We start from the raw sequence: 22,880 nt of genomic DNA on the forward strand, positions 1-22,880 counted from the left end.
GACAGGAAATGTGGTCTTGATTAGTTTATGACGAATTAATGAGAGTTATACATCCTAATTAGCCTGTTTTCTTCTCTTCCACAGAACAACACTTATGCTTGGACTATACATCAGCGTCTTCATCATCCTTGCCAACATCCTCTTCATCTGTGCCATCTACTCCTGCATCAAAGTAAGGAACAAAGGTCCTCGCAACTCATATGGTTTCTCCTGCATATATCTTTAGATAAGAGTCATTATCACATGTCTTCAGCCGGCATCACTAATGGTATTAACTCTCTCTTATCTGATCTTCTTCTTGCTGTCTGTATATAAGCTCTTCCCAGCTGCCTTGCAGACTGTAACCAAGAAAATAGTCCAGTCTCGTGCAAATAGCACACTGGTGGGCGTCTTGACCATCCTCCTCCTCTTCATCTCTTCTTTTGCTAACATGGTAGGGCTATTTGCTTTGTCATTGTTGTACCATGTAACAGTTGTGACTCGTAATGTGTTGTTTCAGATTGTTCCACACAGTAAAATTAGGGAAGGGCTATGTGTCTGCCCCTTTAATTTGTCTGTCCTTCCATTAATCCATCAGGCACATCATCAGATTTTCAAGACATTTGAAGAAATTATGCACCATCTTGGCATTTTTAAAATTAGACCAATTCGCCTGAGGGTGGATGCTATAATTAGGGGCTGAGCTGTAATTAATCATAATCTGTCACTGTGACAGATGGGGTTCATTCTATTTTTAACCATCATATTTTTCCATGTTTACCAACGTTACATAGACCTATTTAGCATTGTGTATATGTGGATTAGAGGAATAGTTTGACACTTTGGGAAACATACTTACTCACTTTGAGTTTGATGAGAAGATTTATATAACTTTCATGTTTGTATGCTTTTTATGATAATTATTCTAGTCTTTATGCTAAGCTAAGCTAAACTACCACTCTCTTGGCTCTCCTAAAACCACAACTTGTCATTTGTACACTTTTTTGTACAGATTAAACATATACACATTATGTGTATTAAGTTTTATAAGTGCAGCTTTTTGTTTCAGCATAACATTTGGGTTTATCTCCTTCCTATTTCTCCTTTATTGGCTGACTGTTTAATGATTGTTTCCTCCTTTCCTGCCAGTTTACCTGCAGCAGAGAGAAACTGGAGGACTGCATGGCCAACGAGCTGAACACAACAATGGATCCCTGCCTGCTGCACAACTTGACCAAGATATCAGAGGACTGCTTGACTCTGTTTTCTAGCCAGGCCATGACCTGCCATTTCCCTGAGGTCAGTACCATAACATTTTAGCATGTGTGTCTGTTAGTGTTATCTGTGTATTCACGCAAATGCACAGGTGCATGCCTACAGTATGTGCTTGTGTTTTTCTGTGTGCACAGAAAGTATGTTTGAATATCCACCTAAACCTTCCTCCTCTTCCTTTGCTGCAGTATTTCAGCTACAGCGTACTGCTGACCCTGCTGGCCTGCTCTGTGTTCCTCCACATCAGCAGCATAGGGAAGCTGGCTCTGATGCTGCTCATCCAGCTCACTTTCCTCCTGCTAGTGGAGTGGCCTCAGGTGGCCCTGTTTGACAACGCAGACCTGCTGGTCACTGCCAACACCCTGTGAGTCCCCTGCCAGGAACACACACACACACACACACACACACACACACACACAAATGCATACACTCACTCTTTCCCAATTTTCAACCTGAATAGTTCCAGCTCCCGTGTCACAATACTGTGGTTCAGATTGGACATGGTCTACTTTTTCATGATAAGGTTTAGATTGTAAAAGACCTACTTTCATGTTACGTCCCATTTTTTTAATATGTTCTAATATTTTTAAACAGGCAATTATCACCTGTTAATGATTCCCTACAACAATAAGTTGCATTATTTTATGTTTTGTACTGCCTAGTAGTTCAGTGACTCATATGGTACTTACAGTAGACATGCCTTTTTCTTCTCTGTTTTCCAGACCTGGTTTCAATATTTCAACTGGTGATGGGTGGTAAGTAGTTTTCACTTGTTCTGTATGTCTTGGCATCTGTTGGGTTTTGTACATTTTTACTTCCATGCAAAATACTCATTCATGACTCTTGTCAACTCCTCTTTTCTTCTTCAGCGAGACAATGTCCAAGCTACCCCTAAAGGTCATGACCCCTGTTATTCTGACCGTGTTTGTCTTGGCTCTCTACTTGCACGGCCAGCAGGTGGAGTCCACAGCACGCCTTGACTTCCTCTGGAAACTGCAGGTAAAAAGAAATGTTTTATGTGTAAAATAAGGATAAGTAGAATCTACTACTACTATGTAACTCACCAACATCAACTAGCTGTGAGTACTTCAGGAATTCAGTCACCTGACTGTGAGACTAAGCAACCACATGTCTCCCTGTCCCTCCTCAGGCCACAGAGGAGAAGGAGGAGATGGAGGAGCTGCAGGCATACAACCGCCGCCTGCTCCACAACATCCTGCCCAAAGATGTAGCCGCCCACTTTCTTGCACGTGAGAGGCGGAATGACGAGCTCTACTACCAGTCGTGTGAGTGCGTTGCTGTCATGTTTGCCTCCATCAGCAACTTCTCTGAGTTTTATGTGGAGCTGGAGGCTAACAATGAGGGAGTGGAGTGTCTCAGGCTGCTCAACGAGATCATCGCAGATTTTGACGAGGTGAGGAGAGGAAAAATATAGGGGAAAAAGATGAATGCAAATTAAATAAGTATAGGAAACATTTATTAGATATGTTGTCAGATGGCTCAATTAGATATTTATTTTGTGCAGCTTACAATCACCTTTTCCTGGTTGTTTTTGTTGTTCTGCCACTTAGTAAGCTGTTGACCTAGAGCTGAAGTGCTGCTTGTGCTTGTCTCCTTTCATCTTCTTACACACTGTTGATTACTCTTCTCTAGATCATCAGTGAAGAGAGGTTCCGACAGCTGGAGAAAATCAAGACCATTGGCTCCACCTACATGGCAGCATCCGGCCTCAATGACTCAACTTATGACAAAGAGGGCCGCTCACACATCCTAGCTCTAGCAGACTATGCTATGAGGCTTAGGGAGCAGATGAAATACATCAATGAGCACTCCTTCAACAACTTCCAGATGAAGATAGGTAAGCCTGGAAGGTAGCAGAGATTGGTCTTGAAGCATCTCTCTATATAAAGCAAGGGATCTCTTTCTGTCTCTATGTATGTTTGTCCTTTGCATATTTTGAAAACTGTTTATCCAATCTACTTCAATCCTGGTGGATGTATTGCTGGGGACCTAAGGAAGTGCAGTGTCGAGTGTGAAGTTCTTTGGATGAGCGGTTCTTGAGAAATATATAAAAATACCTCATAAACGACATTGCTTCTTGTTCTTCTGCATGCGGAATCAACGAGCATTGCAGCCCACATTGTGGTCAGAGGTGGGATTACATCCATAGTGTTAATCACTTGAAAACATTTAAGAGACTTAAGCTCTACTATTGAACTGTGTAGTGTGAACGAAACCTGGCATGTACGTTCAAGACTTACTGCAGGATATCTCAGACATGTTTTGAATGGGTAATGCAGTTCATCTACCTGAAAAGCAAGGAATCTCTGTCTGTCTGTATGTGTGACCTTCACATATCTCGAGAACTGTTCATCCGATTGACTTCACACTTGGCGGGTGTATTGCTGGGGACCCAACGATGTGCAGTGTTGAATTTGGTGCAATTTGGACACACAATGTGTTCAATATTAATAAACTTAAAATAAACAAGCAAACAGCGGGCCACTCAGCTCCTTGTCTGAGTGCAGTGGGGGCTGTTTGATATAAACACCGTCATATTACAGCGGGGCGGAGCTTCTGGGCTCTGACTTGCTGAGTAGGACAAAGGCACATGCCCCTCTCAGTTAAACTGTCTGAGAGAGAAGAACGGGCATACACAGGAGAAAAAAGTGGTAAAACTAGCTAATAGGAGCCCAGACACATTTGATTGGCAGCAGAATCAACCGATGGAAGACCGTAAACTGCTTCCACAGTTCAACCCTGTTTAGTCTCACTGCTGAAGTTTCTGTCTGGATTTAATAATAGATACGTTTGTCAATTGATACATACATATGCGGTTCTAGAGAAATAATAAGCAATCGGCAAGTTCCGAACAGGTACGTTTTGAACAGGCACTGCACTAGTAATCGAATAATATTGTTTTTGATTGGTATTTGTTTCCTTGAACAAGAACTACAGTGATCTACTTTCTTTGAAACAGCATTATAATTGAGTTAAAATTGAATTGTGTAACTGATATGAAATAACACAGCCTGTTTATTTGTTCTCAGGGCTAAACATGGGACCGGTGGTAGCAGGAGTGATTGGAGCCAGGAAACCCCAGTATGACATCTGGGGGAACACAGTCAATGTGGCCAGCCGGATGGACAGCACAGGAGTACCAGACTACATCCAGGTACAGTACTGCACACGGACATCCTCAGCAGTTTGTAACTTTGATCACAAAAGTATTTTGCATTTGCATCTAATTATTGTTAGAGTTGCATGCTACTATTATTTCTGAAAAGATCTCAGTACCAAATACTATAGAAAATAATGTTTATTTTTATCATTGAATAATCAGTCAATTATTTTCTTGATTATTCAATTAATTGTTTTGACTATAAAATGTCAGAAAATAGTTTTTAAAAATGCACATTTTTTTATTCAATCTTCTAATTATTTCAACTCTACAAAATACCAAATGAGTACCTGTAAATGCAGTGAAATGGAAGGCACACTTTATGAAATTAGTCACTCCCTGTTACCATTAGTCATTATTATGAAATTTTATTTTAAGCTCTCTATTTTTATCGTCTGCTTTGTGAAAAAAAGTTCCCAGCAGACATCTTTCCTCTAACTGACAGATATTAATCATTCCAAAGCACATACAGTGGAAAGTATTGTTTCTAGTATCTGAAAGAAACCCAACTCATTTGCTTATGGTCAGTATGAAAGTATCAGAGCTGATACCAATGCTACAGACACAGTCAGTGCACTCCTGTTTAATTTAGCTATTTGGCTGCAACGTGGCACAATAAGAAGGGAGACTCTCCCTCTGGAGAATTTCAGGTCCATACATCTGTTCTGCAGAAGTGCCCTTGAGCAAGAATCCCTGTCAGTACCGGACATGCTGTTCCCTAGCCAAAATGGTGCTCTAATGTCCCTCCGGAAAGGCGGAAAGCTAAATTTGAATCCCCAGCAGAGGCTATTCAACTACCACATTATTGTCATCTTCAAGAGGAAAGTCTTAACCACAGTGAACAGCCATAGTGTGTTCCTCAGAGAAGCAGTCCGTGTCAGTTAAGTACAAGACTACCAGTCTGACTCACCACCTCATTCATGGATATGTAGCCAATTGTTAACACTCATTTTGGAATGTGGAATGTGTGATAAACACCAGCTTAGTTCGGTGCGGTAGTGAGATTTTCTGCCCCAAAATCAAATCCCCAAATTTGAAAGAGCCCAGGATCCTCCTAGTGGCACTGGCTGGTAGTGGCAGCCTGGAGCACCACAGTGGCAGCCTGTGGCACTCTGTTGGCAGTTGAAAGACTCGCTGTCAACTAGGGTGCAGCCTACCACGTTCTACTTTTTTGGTTTTTGTTCATTTTATGTAATTACTTCTGCCAAGGAGGTTATGATTTTGCCAATTTTGAAATTAAAAGGAACAATAATGCACTCTTTACTAATATCTACTTTTATAGTCATTTACAACAATCAGCTACAATAATGAAAAACAAATCCTCTGTTCTATTATTTTAAGAGTGAAATTGTGTTATGTAAACATAATTGTGTAGATTCAAGGTTAAACATAATTGAGCAAACATAAGTTTAGTGTATTTTTATTCAATTGCTATCCACCATCTTGTTTACACATATTTAGTTGTTAAAGTAATGTTAAAGATACACTGTGCAGGATTTTCTTAAAAAAACAATGCATAGACTCATGTAAAAATGAACCGACAAATCCTGCATAGTAAGCCTTTAAGTTGATATTCCAACATGTTCTGGGTTTTCCTCATAACTTTAGTGAAGTCTGAACACAGCTCAGTCAAGCCATCACACCTCTTTAAGATCCTCCCGTCAACTCTCTCTCTCTGTATGTACCCCTTTTGTCTTCCTCCCTGTTTTCTCTACCCCATGAACTTTTTATTTCAAAATGGGCGAAATCATATAACCTTCTTGGCAGAAGTAGTTACATAAAATGAATGACAAACAAAAAAGTAGAACATGGTTGCTCAATAACCTAAAAGACTTACAGCTACTGACCTGTCCTGAAAACAAACCAGGAAATGTGGTAGTTAACAGCAAGTCTTTCAACTGCCGACAGTGCCAGAGGCTGCCACTGAGGTGCCACAGGGTGCCACTACCAGCCAGTGCCACTAGGAGGATGCTGGCCTTGCTGTAATTGGCTGCAGGAAAGATTACAGTTAGAACAATGCTGCCATCTGTTGTCCAGTATGTGTTCCTGCAGGTCATAATACCCTTTGCAGTACACATTATGTAGATATTAGAGCTGCAACTAAAGATTGTTTCTGTTGTTAATTAGTCTGCTGATTATTTCGGTTATTTAGTCTTTGAAATGTCAGAAAAATGCCCATCACAAGTTTTGAGAACCCAAGCTGAATGTTTTGTTTTGTCCAAAAAAACAGTCCAGAACTCAAAGATATTCAATTTAAAATAATATACAACACAGACAAGCAGCAAATCTTCACATATGAGACACTAGAACCAGAGTGTATTTGCCTTTTTTCCTTAATTAAACAACTGTAACAATTAATCAATTCTCAGAATTGTTGCAGATTAATTCTGTCAATTGACAAGTTGATTAATCAACGAATTGTCCCTATAAAGTCCCTATAGAGGTGGAGATGATCTTCAAATTGCTTCTTGTGTCTGACTAACAGTTCAAAACCAGGTGATATTAAATTTAAAACAATAAAGAGTAAAGTATAAATTCTCACATTTGAGAAGCTGGAACAAATGAATGCTCAACATTTTTGTTTGATAAATAACTTAAATGGTAAACTGATTATCAAAGTTGTTGTCAACCAATTGTTTTGATAATTAAACAGCTTATCATTTAATTGTTTCAGCCATAGACTGTATGTTGATATGTGGATCTGCTGTACTCAACAGCAGTACATGATATGAAATCCACTACTTTTTGAACCTCTCAGCTGTATCTAATATTCTATTGTTTATGTTATGCCTCCATCGTAGTCCTTTAGGGAGTTTATTCACTGAGAAGCTGGGACTGACACAGTTTCTCCCAGGAAGGGTTGAATGTCTCACATTCTGGGTGTCAAATGTCCATGTCCTCTCTTAGGTGACCACAGACTTGTACCACGTGCTGGTCAACAACGGATATCAGCTGGACTGTCGAGGTGTTGTCAAGGTGAAGGGGAAGGGGGAGATGACCACTTACTTCCTCACCAGCGGTCCCCCGGGCAGTTAACGACAGAGTGGCCGACCGCAGCGTGACTCCCACTGCACTGACGACACAGAGACTGCAGATAGACTGAGTGGTCAGCCGAAGCACGGTGCAAACACACTGGGGACAGAAGGCGGCCAACAGAGGCGAGCTCGGCCCGTCTGTATGTTGTCACGCACTCAGATGCACACATGTAGGACATTGTTCATGTTTGAAGGCTTTTTCCCAAGCTGCTCGAGAGATCACGAAGCCCAGTTGCCTTAGGACAGAAGTGGCTATGCTTGTGTTTTATGAGCAATAGTACAAGTATTTCATCCGGAGTCGTTATTTATTTTCATGCGGAAGGAATTTTTTGTGATGAACTTGTACAAAAAAAAGAAAATATATATAAACAAAAAACACAACTATGTTACTAATAAAAAAAATATGCAAGGACAACATGAAGGATGAAAATGACCAAAGAACAAATGTTTGATATGAAACACACACTGATGATTCTGTTCAAAAAGTACAGTAATCTTAAGTAATTTATTCGTCTTTTGACAGCAAAGGCCACGGTAACGTCACTGTCGTTGATAGCGACGAACACTTATTTTCTTGTGGACTTATTCATGACGGAGTACACACATACATACGCAGATAGAAAAAACACAAACAACAACCTTGGCTTGGACTTCTGAGTTTCTCATCAGGGCCTTCTTTGTTTCTTCCAGCCTGTAATTAGCCACAGTCTGGACACGAGGCTGTTTGCGGTTCACTGAAATGTACGATTGATTACTCACTCCCTGCAATGTATTTTTGGTTCGAGCCAAAACAAGAAGCACGAAATGAAGGAAGAACAGATGCGTTAGTATCACGGTACTGAAGCAAGATTGTTAAATTGTTATGAAACATTTTCTATAAGTGTGTGTGAGTACCTTATGTATGAGTGTGTGTGTTTGTGTGTGTGTGTGTGTGTGTGTGTGTGTGTGTGTGTGTGTGCGTGTGTGTGTGCGTGTGTGTGTGTGTGTGTGTGTGTGTGTGGGTTATGTGAGCATATGTAACTGAATGCTGATCTTTATCTATAAAGGGGCATACTGTAACTTTTCACTGTGAGGTTTTTATGATACTGTATGACAATGCTTTCTTGCCAAACTGGTTGCTGCAAGGCATGTTTTATATTATTCTTCAGACTTGTGTGTCCATTCCTGGCATTTCTTGTGTCAAATGATCATTTGAAGAGAATAATGTCTACTGCGCCTTTTACTGGACTGTGATTTTGACTGATTTCATTCCAACCTAAAGAAGCAAAAGCCTGTGAAATGAATATCTTGGACTGCGTTACGTTGTGTGATCTGCGTAAACTGGTTTCCTGACAGCTTCAGGATGAACTGTATGCAGGAACTGTCCGTCTGCTCACAAGTATTGCCTTGAGATTATGTGGTTCCACGGTCCGAGTACTTCACGGATCAATATTGAAAACTTTACACAACAGTATTTAACACTATCTGGTTGTGTTTGGCACCTGGAGGCTTGTAACCCCCCGAAATTAGTCATTCAAAACAATAATAACATGAATGTATGTAATAATGAGTATTTACTACTGAAGAAAACCACTCTTTATATTGTGTTTGGCACTGAGAAAAGAGCTGAACCATTGTACTAGAAGTCAAATTGACTGAACTTCATATTTACTGAAAAGTGAGGGTGTATTTTACATTTACTACACCAGGTGTTGATGAGCTCACGTTTTTCTGTGTGAGCCTAAAAAACAATCCTGCCTCAATAGGCTACACAAAAGAGATCCTCACTTTCGCTTGTCCCTCTTTCTGTCTGTCTCTTTCAATGAAACGTCAACCAAACACTGTTGCATTTTCCTTTAAAAAACTGTCCAAGTTGAAGAAATAGTGCAATGATTGATTTGATTCATTTCCCCTTGGATAAGAAATTAATAAATGGCTGTTTTTGCATCGATTGTGTTCACTTGGTTTGTTATTTCTGTTGATGCATCTTTCATTTCACAAAAGAGAACCAGGGCACCACTTACCTCCAATTTGTCCTTTTTGGAGGTAGCTCTCAGAGGAGGAAACACATTTATGATTACTGCTCTTTTAGAAAAGTCAAACACTTATAAACCCCAACAGTGGACTGCACATCAAAAGCAAATTCATTCATTGGTCTTTCACAAAGCCTCCTCTGCAGTTTATTTCTGCAACACACCTTAGCCTGCTCAGTGGTGTTGTATTTGTTTGCCTTTAATTTAGACCTCATGTCAATCAACAGCCTGCAATCAAGATTTCTCCCTGTGACAGTAACCTGAGAAACACCTCCTTCTCCTTTTCTGAATAAACCAGTCTACAGTTTCAGGAGGGCGATACAGGAGAGAGTATTTAATTGCTTGCACATGAATAATGAATTTGTGTTGCGGTAATGGCCATGTTCACTTACAGCACTCTATGCTGAGCATTAATTAAGCGACATAAATTCCTCCTAATCCCCGATGAAAAAGCACTAATGTTGCTATAATAGGCTCATGATACAGAGACTTGTAAATGTGCCTGTAACACTCTATATCATGTTACTTTTTTTTGTTTTGTACACTGATTTTTGTATCATAGCCTACATACATAGGCCTATATATTTACATGGGTTATATGTGTATGTATTATATCTCTTCAGTAATTTAAATGTACTTTTTGGACGGTGGATATATCAGTTAATGATGGACAATGACAATAATTTAAAAACAAGAAGTGTTAAATGCATTTTTTGGTACCGACTGTATCATATGAGGAACTTGTCTCGTGCTCCTGTTTTCGCTTTGTGAACGGAAATGTTTAGGGCGCACGCGGCCAGCAGGGGACTCACTCACGCTAATCATTTCAACAAATGGCACCTGTCCTCTTTCAAAGGGAAAGCCGGGAGGCCACGACGGAGCTGCTGTATCTTGGTGCGCTCAACTCCAGTCTGTTTAGGAAACAGGAAAGTCTACAACCTGCTCATCTGGCGGCTTTCCGCACAGACACGCAGAGATATACAATCAAATCAACCGGAACAGATAAGCAGCAAGTGTTCGTCAGTTTTAGGTGAGTGACGGCATTTTGGAGAAGGAGAAACTCATTACACTTGTGAGACTGACTGCCAGCCTAATTCATCTGTCAAATATGTGATTTCTAGAGCAGCAGAAAGAGATAATAATTTAATGTCTGTCAGAGCTTTGAATGTGCCTACACAGACTAAATGAAAGCAGTGTATTTTCAACTCTTCCTCTTCCATTTCGATAAACAGCGTTTAGCCAAATTAGTTTTCATTTTACTTTTCAGTAACTTACTTGTTGTTACTGGCCTCAGTTTTTCCTCTTGTGGTAGATGTTACTTTAAGCATTGAGGAAGTATGAATATATGCTTAATTCACAGAATAAAGGCCCTGACAAGCATCCTCATTCCTTCCTGAAATATCTCGTAACGTCAGTTGGCCTGATTGCACATACTGTAATGCAACTTTGGAAGTTAATCCAGATTTCAACGCCTATATAATATTGTGTTGATGGTTATCTCTGTTGAATATTTTTCTTCCTCCTCTTCTGTAGTGTAACTGTGATGTCAACAAACTGGGCTAACTGGTTAGGAGAGTCAGCTGCAAAGTGGACTGTGGTTGTTTCCCTCTCTGGGACACCAAAAGAGTGTCCTCTGAAATCAATTATGAAGGAGGCTGGCTTGAGAATAGAGTAAATTAATTATGACCAAGTAAGTCTCTTTCTGAACAGTGATCACCTAAGGACACGCATATGTCCTACATTGCAATGATATCCTGTTTCACATAACAGGAAACATGCTCCAAGTAGCAAACTTCCTGTAGTAGATGACAGCTCATCATCAATGGTGAGATGTCTTTGGGGCAGGTGTCTAAAGCGAGAAGCTGTGTGTCACTGATTAACCAGTATGGGAGTTTCAGGTTGGGCCAGCGCTGTCACAACCCACTTGCTGCCACGTGGGTCCTGGAGGACTATGGCCAGAGCAGGTGAATTCAGGTGTTTACTGAGAGGTGTGGTGTGTTTGTTCACTCTCTCCTCCTCCCTTTTCTCTGCACCCGCCCTGTGGGACTGTTTCCTAAAGAGACAGGGAGGGAGGGGTGACGACGGTTAGATCACCTGCTGCTATGACACTTACAGAGACGCACAAACCGGTCCAAGGGATTTTTTTCGAGCTTGTCCTCTTTTACTTTGCTTCGGGAATAACTCACTGCCTGTTTAGCAAGTAAAGGCAGGTGAGGGTTACAGAGGAGTGTTTTTTGAATGAAGTATTTCTTGTTGAAATGTTTTTCAGTGAGCTTCTGGGGAATTCATTCTGTTTTTTTTCTGTTTAACAGCCTTGAAACACCGATTCTGAAACATGCGTTTGTTCATACGCCGGCGCATGTCCCCCCTGAAACTAGCGCTCCTTGGGGGGACTCTCTTCATGGTGATCCTGGTGGTTCTCCAGAGGGATGTTGGCTCTTCACCTGCGGGGGACCCCTGGTTTCAAGAGCTGGTGGACAAGAAGGACAAGATGATGGTCATGGTTCGAGAGGCTGTCAACAACATTGGCTTTCAGATTGGAGCTCCACAGCAGCCACCAGTGCAGGAGCAGCCCACCCAGAACGTCAACTGCCCCACTGGATTCTACAGTCAGTCTGAGCTCAAGCCTCATCTGGAGAGACCACCGCAGGACCCCGCAGCCTTCGGGGCTGATGGGAAGCCATTTCAGAAAGACCATATGACCCCAGAGGAGGAGAAGGAGAAGGAGGAGGGCATGACAAGGCACTGTTTTAACCAGTTTGCCAGCGACCGCATCTCGCTCAGCCGTAGTCTTGGGGATGACACAAGGCCTCCAGAGTAAGAGCGTGTTCTCAGAATAATCTGACATAATGCTGACATGCACACAGCAGGGCCAGATAATATCCTGTGTTTCAGTTGGAGTCATGCTCAGGGTAGTAAATTATTTACATTGCATTTTCATATTAAGCTCACCTTTATCCTGGAAATACACATGGTTAAAAAGCTAATCTGACTCACAAAAGGTGAGTATAGCATAGGAGTATCCTGGATAACTGAGACTGAGATGTTATCTGTGTTGCAAATGCAGCCACTTCATTGTAAATGTTTGTCCAGCTTAACATGTCACAGCCCTGATAGGCCTCGAGCTATTTCTTTTTGCAGAGTTTAAAATGAGCTGATTGTCTATGACTGTTTGCACATCATGCTATTCTAAGTGCTAGTGAGTAGACTTTGAATGTCTGCAAGTGGTCTGTTATATGTGGCTTTGCAACACCCGCTATGACTTTCGTTTCATCAGATATGCCTCTCTCACACATGCAATTTTGTCTCGCTCTCTGTCTCTCTTTGCATTTTGACATGACTCACATCTTCCAGGTGTGTAGACAGGAAGTTTCGTCGCTGTCCCCCACTGCCCACCACCAGTGTTATTATAGTCTTCCATAATGAGGCTTGGTCCACCCTCCTCAGGACGGTCTACAGCGTCCTGCACACGTCTCCCGCTATCCTGCTGAAAGAGATCATCCTGGTAGATGACGCCAGCGTTGCAGGTGGGAAAAATAGAAACACACACTAACATCAAAACGTACTCGTGGACTCACTTACAGGAGAAAAGACTTTGCTTAGAGAGGCTAGGAGTTCAGTTTTATCACATCGTTCACTGTTATTTCTGCTCTTTATGAGGCAGTTAGTCAGGGACAAATGTTTTACAGTGAAGAGACATTGTTAAACAACATGAACAAAAATCACTGAGAAACTCTTTTGGGTTGTTTCTTAAATAGGCAGGTGACAGCTGTAGAGCACCAACATGGAAAAAATAACATGATTTCGTGGGAGCTTAAGTTATAAGTAATATATTAATTACTTAATAAATAAAGCCGCATTCCAGTTAGGCGAGAGCTTTGATAAGATTACACAGGACTGTGTCAGCTTTGGATTTTTAGCAGTGTACATGCAGCACTGCAGCAGGCAAGCGGCCCTTTTACAAATAGCAGAAGAGTTTTATATTGAGCTTAATGTGAGAAAAGTCAACAGTGTCATAAATGAGAATGACCCTTTTACCATCGGTATGTCAACAAGGCTGGCTTCCAGTGAAATGCCAGTTGCAGCAGTGAGCATCAACTTGACAACAGAGTGATGAAGAACATCTAAACCTTTAAAGGCACCTTAACCTCAGCGAAAGTTGGCAAAAGTGGCAGAACAGTTCTGATAAAAGAAGCCTATCGTTGATGTATGAGTGCAGCTTTGAAATGTTTTTTGCATAGGAAAGTGTTTTACAGTCCAACATGTTATGAAAATAACAGTTCACTGTTGGGAAATGTCATGTATAATCATACAGCAGCAACGTCATCTAGTTGTCTATAAATGTCTGTTGTAATACAGGAAATTGTTGACTTTTAGATGAGTAAAAGGAGCATTCTTTTCAGTCTTTACTCATAATGCAAGCTGTTGTTTCAAGCAACAGCAGTGGTGCAGGCAACTAATATTTTGGGTGCAACATCATGTCAGTTCCTTCACCAAAAGGCAATTAACTTGAGTCAGTGTAGAATTCCTTTTAAAAAAAACAAAAAACAATTTCATCTTCTAATATCTTAATGATAATTTAGCAGTTCTCTATTTATAAGCTGTTCTAACTAAAATACACGTTACATAACCGTTGACACAAGCCTGACCAGCTATGCAGAGTAAATCAGGTATCGAAATAACTCCGAGCCTGAAATATCCTCTTTGTCAGTAAGATATCTTGTATAAAGCAATGTGCTGATACCGTCAGCTGTATTTACAGGCTTCTTACTGTACTCAAACTTCCCTTTTTGCTTCCAGAGCAGCAGCTTTCTGTCATAACGTTGAGATGTGGTTGGTATTTGCATGGCATGCATTGTGGTCATAAATGCTCTTAGAAAGGAAATGTGACCCAGTTTTACGAGCAGCGTTTCCACTTGATTTGTATTTCTTCTGGCAGTGGTCTCCCAGATGTAAATATGACAAATGTCTTAACTTTCTCTTCTCTGGGGAAGCTTGATGCATTATTAAATACCAGGCTGATAAGACTTGTTTTACTGGCCACTTCCTGGTTGAACATTCCTCCATTACTCTGAGGTTTTTTACTAGGTGTGGTAATACGTGTGCTCCGTCACACCTGTAACTACACCCAACATTGATTGGCAAGGTGTAACCTGAGTACATCACTGCAGCAAGTGTTTGTTTTACACGAAGACAAGATAAGAGAATATGTTGTTTTTTCCCTGCAGAGCACCTGAAGACTCAACTGGAGGAATACATTCGTGAACTGAAGATCGTCCGAGTAGTGAGGCAGCTGGAGAGGAAGGGCCTCATCACAGCTAGGCTACTGGGCGCCAGTGTCGCTCAGGGCGAAGTGCTCACCTTTCTCGATGCACACTGTGAGGAAACGAACACACACAACGACAACGGCAACAACGATACACAAGCTCATTAGGCCAATAGTACTGCCAGTGTTAGGAGTTAATGTTTTGATTTCCATTCTTTCTAAAAATGTGTATATTTGCACTGCTGCAATATGGTCCAGCCATCCATTATTTATACATGTTTTGAGACCATTTAAAGCCTCACTTTCACATGTCACTATAAATCATCTGAGAGTGGTTAGTTGATCAATTTTAAGCAAAAATCATGATTGTGATTGGTACATGGTTAACTGTACAGCATTACCTCTATGTAAATAATTTGCAGTCCAAATCTCCCCCATTTATACCTCTCTTTACACCTGAAACCAAATGGTGTCAGAAAATCCATTTTATGCAACAGAGTTGAGTTAAGTTATCTCTGTCCTTCCTCCCCCTCTCAGGTGAGTGTTTCCACGGTTGGCTTGAGCCCCTGTTGGCCCGCATTGTTGAAGAGCCCACTGCTGTGGTTAGTCCAGAGATCACCACCATTGACCTCAACAACTTTAAGTTCAACAAGCCCGTGGCCACCAGCCGCGCTTACAACCGAGGTAACTTCGACTGGAGCCTGACTTTCGGCTGGGAGGCAATCCCTGAAGATGCAAAGAAGCTGCGGAAGGATGAAACCTACCCTGTAAAGTAAGAAGGATCGTGTTGGTTTCACTTAGGACATGCTGAATCATTTAAGTGCCTAAAGGTTTTGTGTCTGCCTTTTGAAAATTTCAGGACACCGACATTTGCCGGAGGTCTCTTCTCAATCTCAAAAAAGTACTTTGAGCACATTGGAACATATGATGACAAGATGGAGATTTGGGGCGGTGAGAATGTGGAGATGTCATTCAGGGTCAGTCTCTTTAGTCCACATGTTACTTAATAAACCGTCCTGTCATTATCAACTCAGTCTGAATTGCTCCCTGTGTCCAATGTGATTTACAGGTGTGGCAGTGTGGTGGTCAGCTGGAGATCATACCGTGTTCTGTGGTGGGCCACGTCTTCCGCACCAAGAGCCCACACACCTTCCCCAAGGGCACAGAGGTCATTACTCGCAACCAGGTGCGCCTGGCTGAGGTCTGGATGGATGACTACAAGACTATCTACTATCGCCGCAACAAGAATGCGGCAGTTATGGCCAAGGAGGTCAGTGTCACCTTAACTGCACATCGATAAAATGCCATTCATTTACGACCCCCTGCTGCAACAAGTTCACGATATGATAATGTTGTTGTAAGTTGCTGGTTTGATGGTGAAAAGCACACTTCTAAAAGTTTGAGTTGACCCTGTTCACTGTTACAGCATAAGTACGGGGACATCTCTGATCGTATAAATCTGAGAGAGAGGCTGCAGTGCAAGAACTTCACCTGGTACCTAAACACAGTCTACCCAGAGGCCTTCATTCCAGACTTGACTCCAGTAAAATTTGGAGCAGTGAGTCACGTTTTCCTTCATCTGTATGTGGATATTGCACATGTTGTGTAAAACTGGTGGCCATATCTTACTGTTATTGTGTGTCTATGTTCGCACCAGATTAAAAACACAGGATCTCAAACCTGCCTGGATGTTGGAGAGAACAACCAGGGAGGAAAACCTGTGATCATGTACCAGTGTCACAACATGGGAGGCAACCAGGTACAATGACTCTAACTCATGCTTGATTAAGATTAGAAGTGAAAGTAATTTGGTTCTCTCTGGGACAATTGGGAATCTAATTGGACGATTGTCTCCTCTAGTACTTTGAGTATACATCTCATAACGAGCTGCGTCACAATATTGGAAAGCAGCTGTGTCTTCATGCCACACCTCAAAAAGAGCCATTGAAGATCGAGCTATGCCAGCTGAAGGGGAAGGGCACCAGTTTGGCGCCACAACAGGAGTGGATCTTTACAGAGGTGAGTAGCATTTTATGCTGAATAAACAAGTGTTATGTATTGATATATTTATTCGGGCTTCTGTATTGTTTCACCTTTTTCTCTGATGTTACTTTCCAGGAAAATCTTCTGAAGAATCCCAGCAGCGGGAAATGTTTACGGCTGCAAGGAAGCATTATTCAGATGGACCAGTGTAATGCTGCTGACCTCTTCCAGCACTGGTCCTTCAGCTGACCTCCCAGTCTGATCATCATGTGACCTGTGGCACCTTGTGTCCCCTTCCTCACACTTTGCTCCAGGGAGCCACCTCAACATTGATCCAGTGGGACTTGGCCATGGAGTCTGAGGCATTTGGCCATACTGAGCGGACAGTTAAAGATGGAGGACAAAGTAAAGACAGTCACATTTGTTGAAGACGCTTGGGTTGGCCTTAACTTGTTTTAAATTATTTATGATGAAAACTCAGGAAAGACGTTTAAAGGTGGTTGGGATCTTCAGATAGAGTGTGGACTTTGCACTCAGGAGTGGCAGCTTGATTGTGGGACAACGGCTGTGAACTGCATTGATCTTAATTCAGTGCATTTATTTACACTCCAACCTGGAAAATCACTGTTTAGTGACTTTTTTGTCTGACAATTAATGTTGAAATGTGAAATTATGCACAAATGTTACTATGGAGTAAGAAATTTCTGTTTTTTAAATAAAAATTCTACTTTGTTGTGTCAGATAAATGATCATTTAGTATTTCTTGTTAATTGTACCACAATATGTCACAATACTAATAATATATCAGCACTAGAAGCTTTGTAATGTTTTCATCGGTTTTCATTATCTAAGTTCACCACATCCTGAAAGAATAATTAACTCAGACTCTGCTGTGGTTACTGAAGCTACAGTTATTAAAATCAGCCAGCAAAGCATGACGTTGCCTGCATAGACACACATTCATTACTCTTTTTACAACCCTGTGATAAATGCTATGCCAGAGGTTATGTACAGATAAGAGCTCTCTGCAACAAAGCCATAAGACTTTCATGTCAGATGCACTACTAACAGTTTGCGCAACATTTATCCAAGGAGTGGTTCAGGGGCAAGAAGCATTCCTGCTAATTGTTTCAGCCTTGTCTGAATAGACCTGAAATGTGAGTTGAAGTGAAAAGGGCAGGAGTTCTTCCAGGTCCTGACAGACAAACCTGATCTGATGGAATGTGCATATTTGATCTCATGCGTACACCCAACCTGCTGGATTATAGGAGCTGGAGAGCAGAGGTCATATACATTACAAGACATGAGGGAGCAATGACATTATTTCTTTGCAGCAATAGATGGCAGCATTAACTCGTTGAGTTTTTCTGCAAGGCAATGATGACAATAGGAATTTCACCATACTCTGTGTGTGTGCGTGTCATGTAGCCATAAGGGGAAATGAAAATGGCCACAGTAGGGACAGACTGAGAGCAGATGAGCCAGAAGATGAGTACTGAACCTTTGACTCGCTCTGAGGTGTTTGGACAGCTCAAGAGGGAGCTGTATGGAGAGCAGCAGTCGAGTCATACCAACACACACATATTCATCATCCTGGGAGCCTCTGTGAGTACTGTCTGAACTTCTTACAATATGACTACTACGTCGACTAATTCAAAATGATAACTCATACATTTTCCATGCTATATCCCTTCTTTAGAAATCAGTTCAGTTTATTTCAGACTCTAAAGTCCCCTGTTTAAAAAAATCTGTTACTTGATTTATTATGGAAATGTCTAATTTGCTACTTCTATTCAATTCCAAAAGACCGGTTGAGAAAAGGGTTTGAAGTGACAGGGGCCCAACAGAGTTGACACAAAGCCTCACATGAGAATATTGCAGTGTGGTAATCGGTGAACGAAAGCCAGGGAATGAGCGTATGTTGACTGAAATGTGCTGCATCTACTTTTTCCTTTGTCAGGCAATGAAAGAAGGGGATATTTTTGTAGCAAAACCATTTGGTCAGACCTGCTTTTGGTCTTGAGCCCAGCACAAGTTTCAAAATGTAGTTTTTAGCTGTCATCCTTATTTGTTGTTTTCTCTTTTTGTCAGTAGTACAGTACAGTAGTAACAGTAGTATATTTAACTTGTCCATGAAATCTCAGGTGTTTGCAGAGCGCTGCAAAGACTGTGTGTTCAAAGTTCTTTGAAAGCCTCTCTGGTTGGTTTTTATCTCACATCACTCAACAGATCCACTGACACCACACCACGGTGACCACTTATTTTTAAAGTTTACTTACTCTTTGGACTCTTGATTGATTCTTTACAGACACAGTGATCAGATCTGCTTCCATATTTTTTTTTATTTTCACAGGGAGATCTCGCAAAAAAGAAGATCTATCCAACTTTATGGTGAGTAAAGACTCACTGCTCGTTCACCCGTAGAAGAAAGAGTTGCTTAAAGTTGTTTGGTCACTATGTATTATTAGGGGTTTGAACCTTGGACAGCGTTCTGCATCGCTGCTTTTGACTGACTCCCTTCTCTAGGTGGTTATTCAGAGATGGCCTGCTCCCAGAACACACATACTTTGTGGGTTTTTCCCGGTCCAACTTGACAGTGGAGGACATCAAGACAGCATGCCTGCCTTATATGAAGGTAGCACATTTAAAGTATTTGTTCTGAGGAGGTTTAGTTGATTATAATGTAATATATGTAATATATAATATATGTTGGATTGTTGACTGTTGGACTGTGTTTTTATCATTTCCTCTCAGGTTACTGATGAAGAAAGCGAGTGTCTATCAACCTTCTTCAGTAAGAACTCCTACTTGAGTGGCAAGTACAATGATGGCAGCTCCTTCACCCAGCTCAACACCCATCTGTCGTCTCTGCCTGGGGGTGCGGACGCCAACCGACTCTTCTACCTGGCTCTTCCTCCCACTGTCTACCACAATATCAGCACAAACATCAGAGCCCACTGCATGGGCTGCAAGTCAGTGTCTACTATACTCACAAGTCCATAAAAACAATGGTTTACTTGTTTTTATTGATCACAAAGTTCTAATCAGCTGTGTTTGCGGCAGAGGTTGGAACAGGGTCATTGTTGAGAAGCCCTTTGGTCGTGACCTCCAGAGCTCACAGGAACTGTCAGCCCATCTGTCCTCCCTGTTCACAGAGGACCAGATCTACCGCATAGACCACTACCTGGGCAAAGAGATGGTCCAGAACCTCATGGTGCTCAGGTAGCAAGCCCCATACACACATTTTCAAGCACTTTAAGTCAAGTCAGTTATATTTGTATAGCCCAATCTCACAAATCACAAATTTGCCTCAGGGGGCTTTACAATCTGTACAGCAATGCAACATCCTCTCTCCTTAGACTCTCGATTCGAATAAGAAAAAACTCCCTAAAAAAAACTTTAATGGGGAAAAAAACAGAAGAAACATCCGGAAGAGCAACAGAGAAGGGATCTCTCTCCCAGGATGGACAAGCATGCAATAGATGTTGTCTGTACATAATAGAACAAAAAAGTCAAATTACAGAAATACAGTATGGAGAACAGAATGACAAAATTATAATGGATTTATAATATATCTTTACTACTGATTTAAAGCTGCAAGTTGTCATAGATAAGATTTTGTTTTATTCTCTTACTTCTAGATTTGGAAATCGCATCTTTGGGCCCATATGGAACAGGGACAGTGTGGCCTGTGTGGTCCTCACTTTCAAAGAGCCTTTCGGCACTCAGGGACGTGGAGGATACTTTGATAACTTTGGTATCATTCGGTGAGAGACAGAACATTCAGATAAATGTGAAAACACCAGATGTTATTGTTACACTAGAACCTCTACTTGTCCTGATTCTGGTTCTTTCCTCTTAATTTAGAGATGTCATGCAAAACCATCTCCTCCAGATGCTCTGTTTGGTTGCCATGGAAAAACCTACTTCCACAAGCCCAGACGACGTCAGGAATGAGAAGGTAAGACGTATGATGGGATGGTAGGAAACAGTAGGACATTTGTGGATATTTGTTATGTCTTCATGTGATTGCAATCCTGTTGTTCTGTGTTTTTTGACGTGCTGCAGGTGAAGGTGTTGAAGTCTATAGCTCCTCTTACTATGTCAGATGTGGTGCTCGGTCAGTATGTGGGGGACCCTGAGGGGGTGGGCCAGTCCAAGCTGGGTTACCTTGATGACCCCACTGTACCAGAAAGCTCCTGCACACCAACATTTGCCACCGCAGTGCTCTACATCCATAATGAAAGATGGGATGGTGAGGCAAAAGATATGTTTTAATCTTTCCTTTTTTTAATAACTATTTTAATTCTGTTGGTAAATATTTTATGACCTCTCCTCTGATTTTCTCCCTCTCATGTTTTTCCACGCTTCCACCAGGAGTTCCTTTCGTTCTGCGTTGTGGTAAAGCTCTGAACGAACGTAAGGCCGAATTGCGTCTGCAGTTCACAGATGTGCCAGGTGATATCTTTGGTCAGAGCTATCAGAGGAACGAGCTGGTGGTGCGAGTGCAGCCGGATGAAGCGATTTACCTGAAGATGAGGACCAAGAAACCCGGGGTTCACCTCAGCCCAGAGGAGACTGAGCTGGACCTCACTTACAAGAGCAGATACAAGGTACTACAGGCTCACTTAACTCAAATCATTCAGGTCCAACTGTCAGTCTTGAATATTATTTTTTTGTACATTGATTCAAGAATTTTCTAGAATCAACATAAATCACTTTATTTGTGCCGAGATAGTTTCATTTGATTCTTGACATACGTTTGTGGTACTTTATTTGAATAATAAAATGTTGATCCTCAACACACCATCATATATTACGTTACTCAAAACCCAGTTGTTGTGGTGAAATTGTAAGTATTTCGTATTTGGCTAATGTAGTATACATGGAAGTATTTGATAGATATTCAATGTATCACAGTGATAGTGATGCTGTAAATGTTAGAAACTAAAAACTGGGCAGAAGTGTAGAGATGCATCAAACAGGCTTAAGACAGGTTGTTAAAACTCTAAAGTCTAAAGACAACCTAATAGTTGTCTGATTACTGTTGTGTATTTTATATTAAAATATCCAATCCAAACAAGACCTAACAAGTGGAATTGCATAAACAACAAACACTAGAATTATGTGACAGGTTTTTGCAGATTTTCTCTTGGTTTCAAGTAAAACATGTGCTAGATTAAATAATGCTGTATCAGACATTTCTGGAGCACAGTAATTCTTTTTCTACAGAGGGTGGAAAAAATAAATCTTAAAGTTCGATACAAAAATACTACCTAGGTGAAGCTTCATTTTTTCATCAAGATTGATGTTATTTTGGATATAATTGCAATAGAGTAGACAGTTCATTGTTGTTTGCCTTTCCCCTCATATAAAGATACATCATTGCACCAGAAATAAGCATACATGCAGTTTTTAATGGCTGCTGTCTCGCCCTGTCAGAATGTGACGCTCCCAGATGCTTATGAGAGACTGTTACTGGACGTTTTCTGTGGAAATCAAATGCACTTTGTCCGCAGGTTAGTAGTACCATTTTCTCTCATAGGTCATTGTTTTAGTATTTAGTTTTAATGTGTTTTTTTTCATCTGAATTGCCTCTTTTTTCTGCCCCAGTGATGAGTTGCGGGAGGCCTGGAGGATTTTCACCCCCCTCCTCCACCAAATAGAGAGGGAGAAGAGACAACCCATCCCGTACAAATATGGAAGGTAAAACTGTTTTTTTTATAAAACAGAAATAAATACATGATGCACATTTTCCTTTACATTGATCATTTTTCTCAAATCTTTCCTTTGTTGTGTTCACAGTCGCGGTCCAAACGAGGCAGATGATCTTGTGAAGAGGGTGGGATTCAGCTATGAGGGAACATACAAGTGGGTGCAGCCCCACACAACCTGATGCCTTCTGTCTCAAACACACACACACACACACACACACACACACTGTCATAAGCAAGTTCACAAACAATAAATTTTACTGCAATCTTTCACTGCTGTATCATTGTTTGATTTTTGTCTGCATGTAAAAAATACCACCATGAATGTGAAAATTAAAATAACTGCAGAAAACTGAAATGACTGTTCACCTGTGAATTAGAAATTTCTAAATAAATCATTGTTCACTCTTCTGCCTGCACATTTTTCTTTTGTTTTTT

The 22,880-nt window shown here is 41.1% G+C and overlaps 3 protein-coding genes across 5 annotated transcripts in view; all 3 read left to right on the forward strand.

The window, feature by feature from the left end:
* Positions 1 to 9,395, forward strand: part of LOC137184449 (adenylate cyclase type 6-like) — a 33,804-nt gene extending 24,409 nt beyond the window's left edge. Inside the window, exons 14-23 of the mRNA XM_067592129.1 lie at positions 85 to 172; positions 317 to 433; positions 1,129 to 1,278; positions 1,440 to 1,615; positions 1,974 to 2,006; positions 2,121 to 2,250; positions 2,402 to 2,665; positions 2,905 to 3,109; positions 4,302 to 4,426; positions 7,340 to 9,395. Of these exons, the coding sequence (XP_067448230.1) occupies positions 85 to 172; positions 317 to 433; positions 1,129 to 1,278; positions 1,440 to 1,615; positions 1,974 to 2,006; positions 2,121 to 2,250; positions 2,402 to 2,665; positions 2,905 to 3,109; positions 4,302 to 4,426; positions 7,340 to 7,468 (1,417 nt within the window). The 3' untranslated portion in view covers positions 7,469 to 9,395. The remainder of the gene's footprint in view (positions 1 to 84; positions 173 to 316; positions 434 to 1,128; positions 1,279 to 1,439; positions 1,616 to 1,973; positions 2,007 to 2,120; positions 2,251 to 2,401; positions 2,666 to 2,904; positions 3,110 to 4,301; positions 4,427 to 7,339) is intronic.
* An 885-nt stretch (positions 9,396 to 10,280) lies between these two features.
* Positions 10,281 to 17,477, forward strand: galnt6 (UDP-N-acetyl-alpha-D-galactosamine:polypeptide N-acetylgalactosaminyltransferase 6 (GalNAc-T6)). 3 transcript variants are annotated; one of them, XM_067592131.1, is made up of 12 exons: positions 10,281 to 10,509; positions 11,378 to 11,443; positions 11,792 to 12,296; positions 12,834 to 13,006; positions 14,708 to 14,857; positions 15,283 to 15,517; positions 15,605 to 15,722; positions 15,815 to 16,015; positions 16,172 to 16,303; positions 16,403 to 16,504; positions 16,606 to 16,764; positions 16,864 to 17,477. In XM_067592131.1, exons 3-12 carry the CDS (start codon positions 11,815 to 11,817, stop codon positions 16,975 to 16,977), a joined length of 1,866 nt encoding a protein of 621 aa, XP_067448232.1. In that variant the 5' UTR covers positions 10,281 to 10,509; positions 11,378 to 11,443; positions 11,792 to 11,814; the 3' UTR covers positions 16,978 to 17,477. The 3 variants fall into 3 exon arrangements, with proteins under 3 accessions (XP_067448232.1, XP_067448231.1, XP_067448234.1); XM_067592130.1 differs by lacking the exon at positions 11,378 to 11,443; XM_067592133.1 differs by lacking the exons at positions 10,281 to 10,509; positions 11,378 to 11,443 and adding an exon at positions 11,554 to 11,689.
* Positions 17,478 to 17,854: 377 nt separating this feature from the next.
* LOC137184452 (glucose-6-phosphate 1-dehydrogenase-like) lies at positions 17,855 to 22,853 on the forward strand. The gene is made up of 12 exons (XM_067592135.1): positions 17,855 to 18,333; positions 19,082 to 19,119; positions 19,255 to 19,363; positions 19,483 to 19,700; positions 19,792 to 19,950; positions 20,370 to 20,495; positions 20,596 to 20,689; positions 20,797 to 20,983; positions 21,106 to 21,341; positions 22,171 to 22,247; positions 22,342 to 22,434; positions 22,534 to 22,853. Exons 1-12 carry the CDS (start codon positions 18,205 to 18,207, stop codon positions 22,622 to 22,624), a joined length of 1,557 nt encoding a protein of 518 aa, XP_067448236.1. The 5' UTR covers positions 17,855 to 18,204; the 3' UTR covers positions 22,625 to 22,853.
* Positions 22,854 to 22,880: the final 27 nt, after the last annotated feature.

This window comes from Thunnus thynnus, chromosome 6 (genome assembly GCF_963924715.1).
Source record: "Thunnus thynnus chromosome 6, fThuThy2.1, whole genome shotgun sequence".
Lineage (NCBI taxonomy): Eukaryota > Metazoa > Chordata > Actinopteri > Scombriformes > Scombridae > Thunnus > Thunnus thynnus.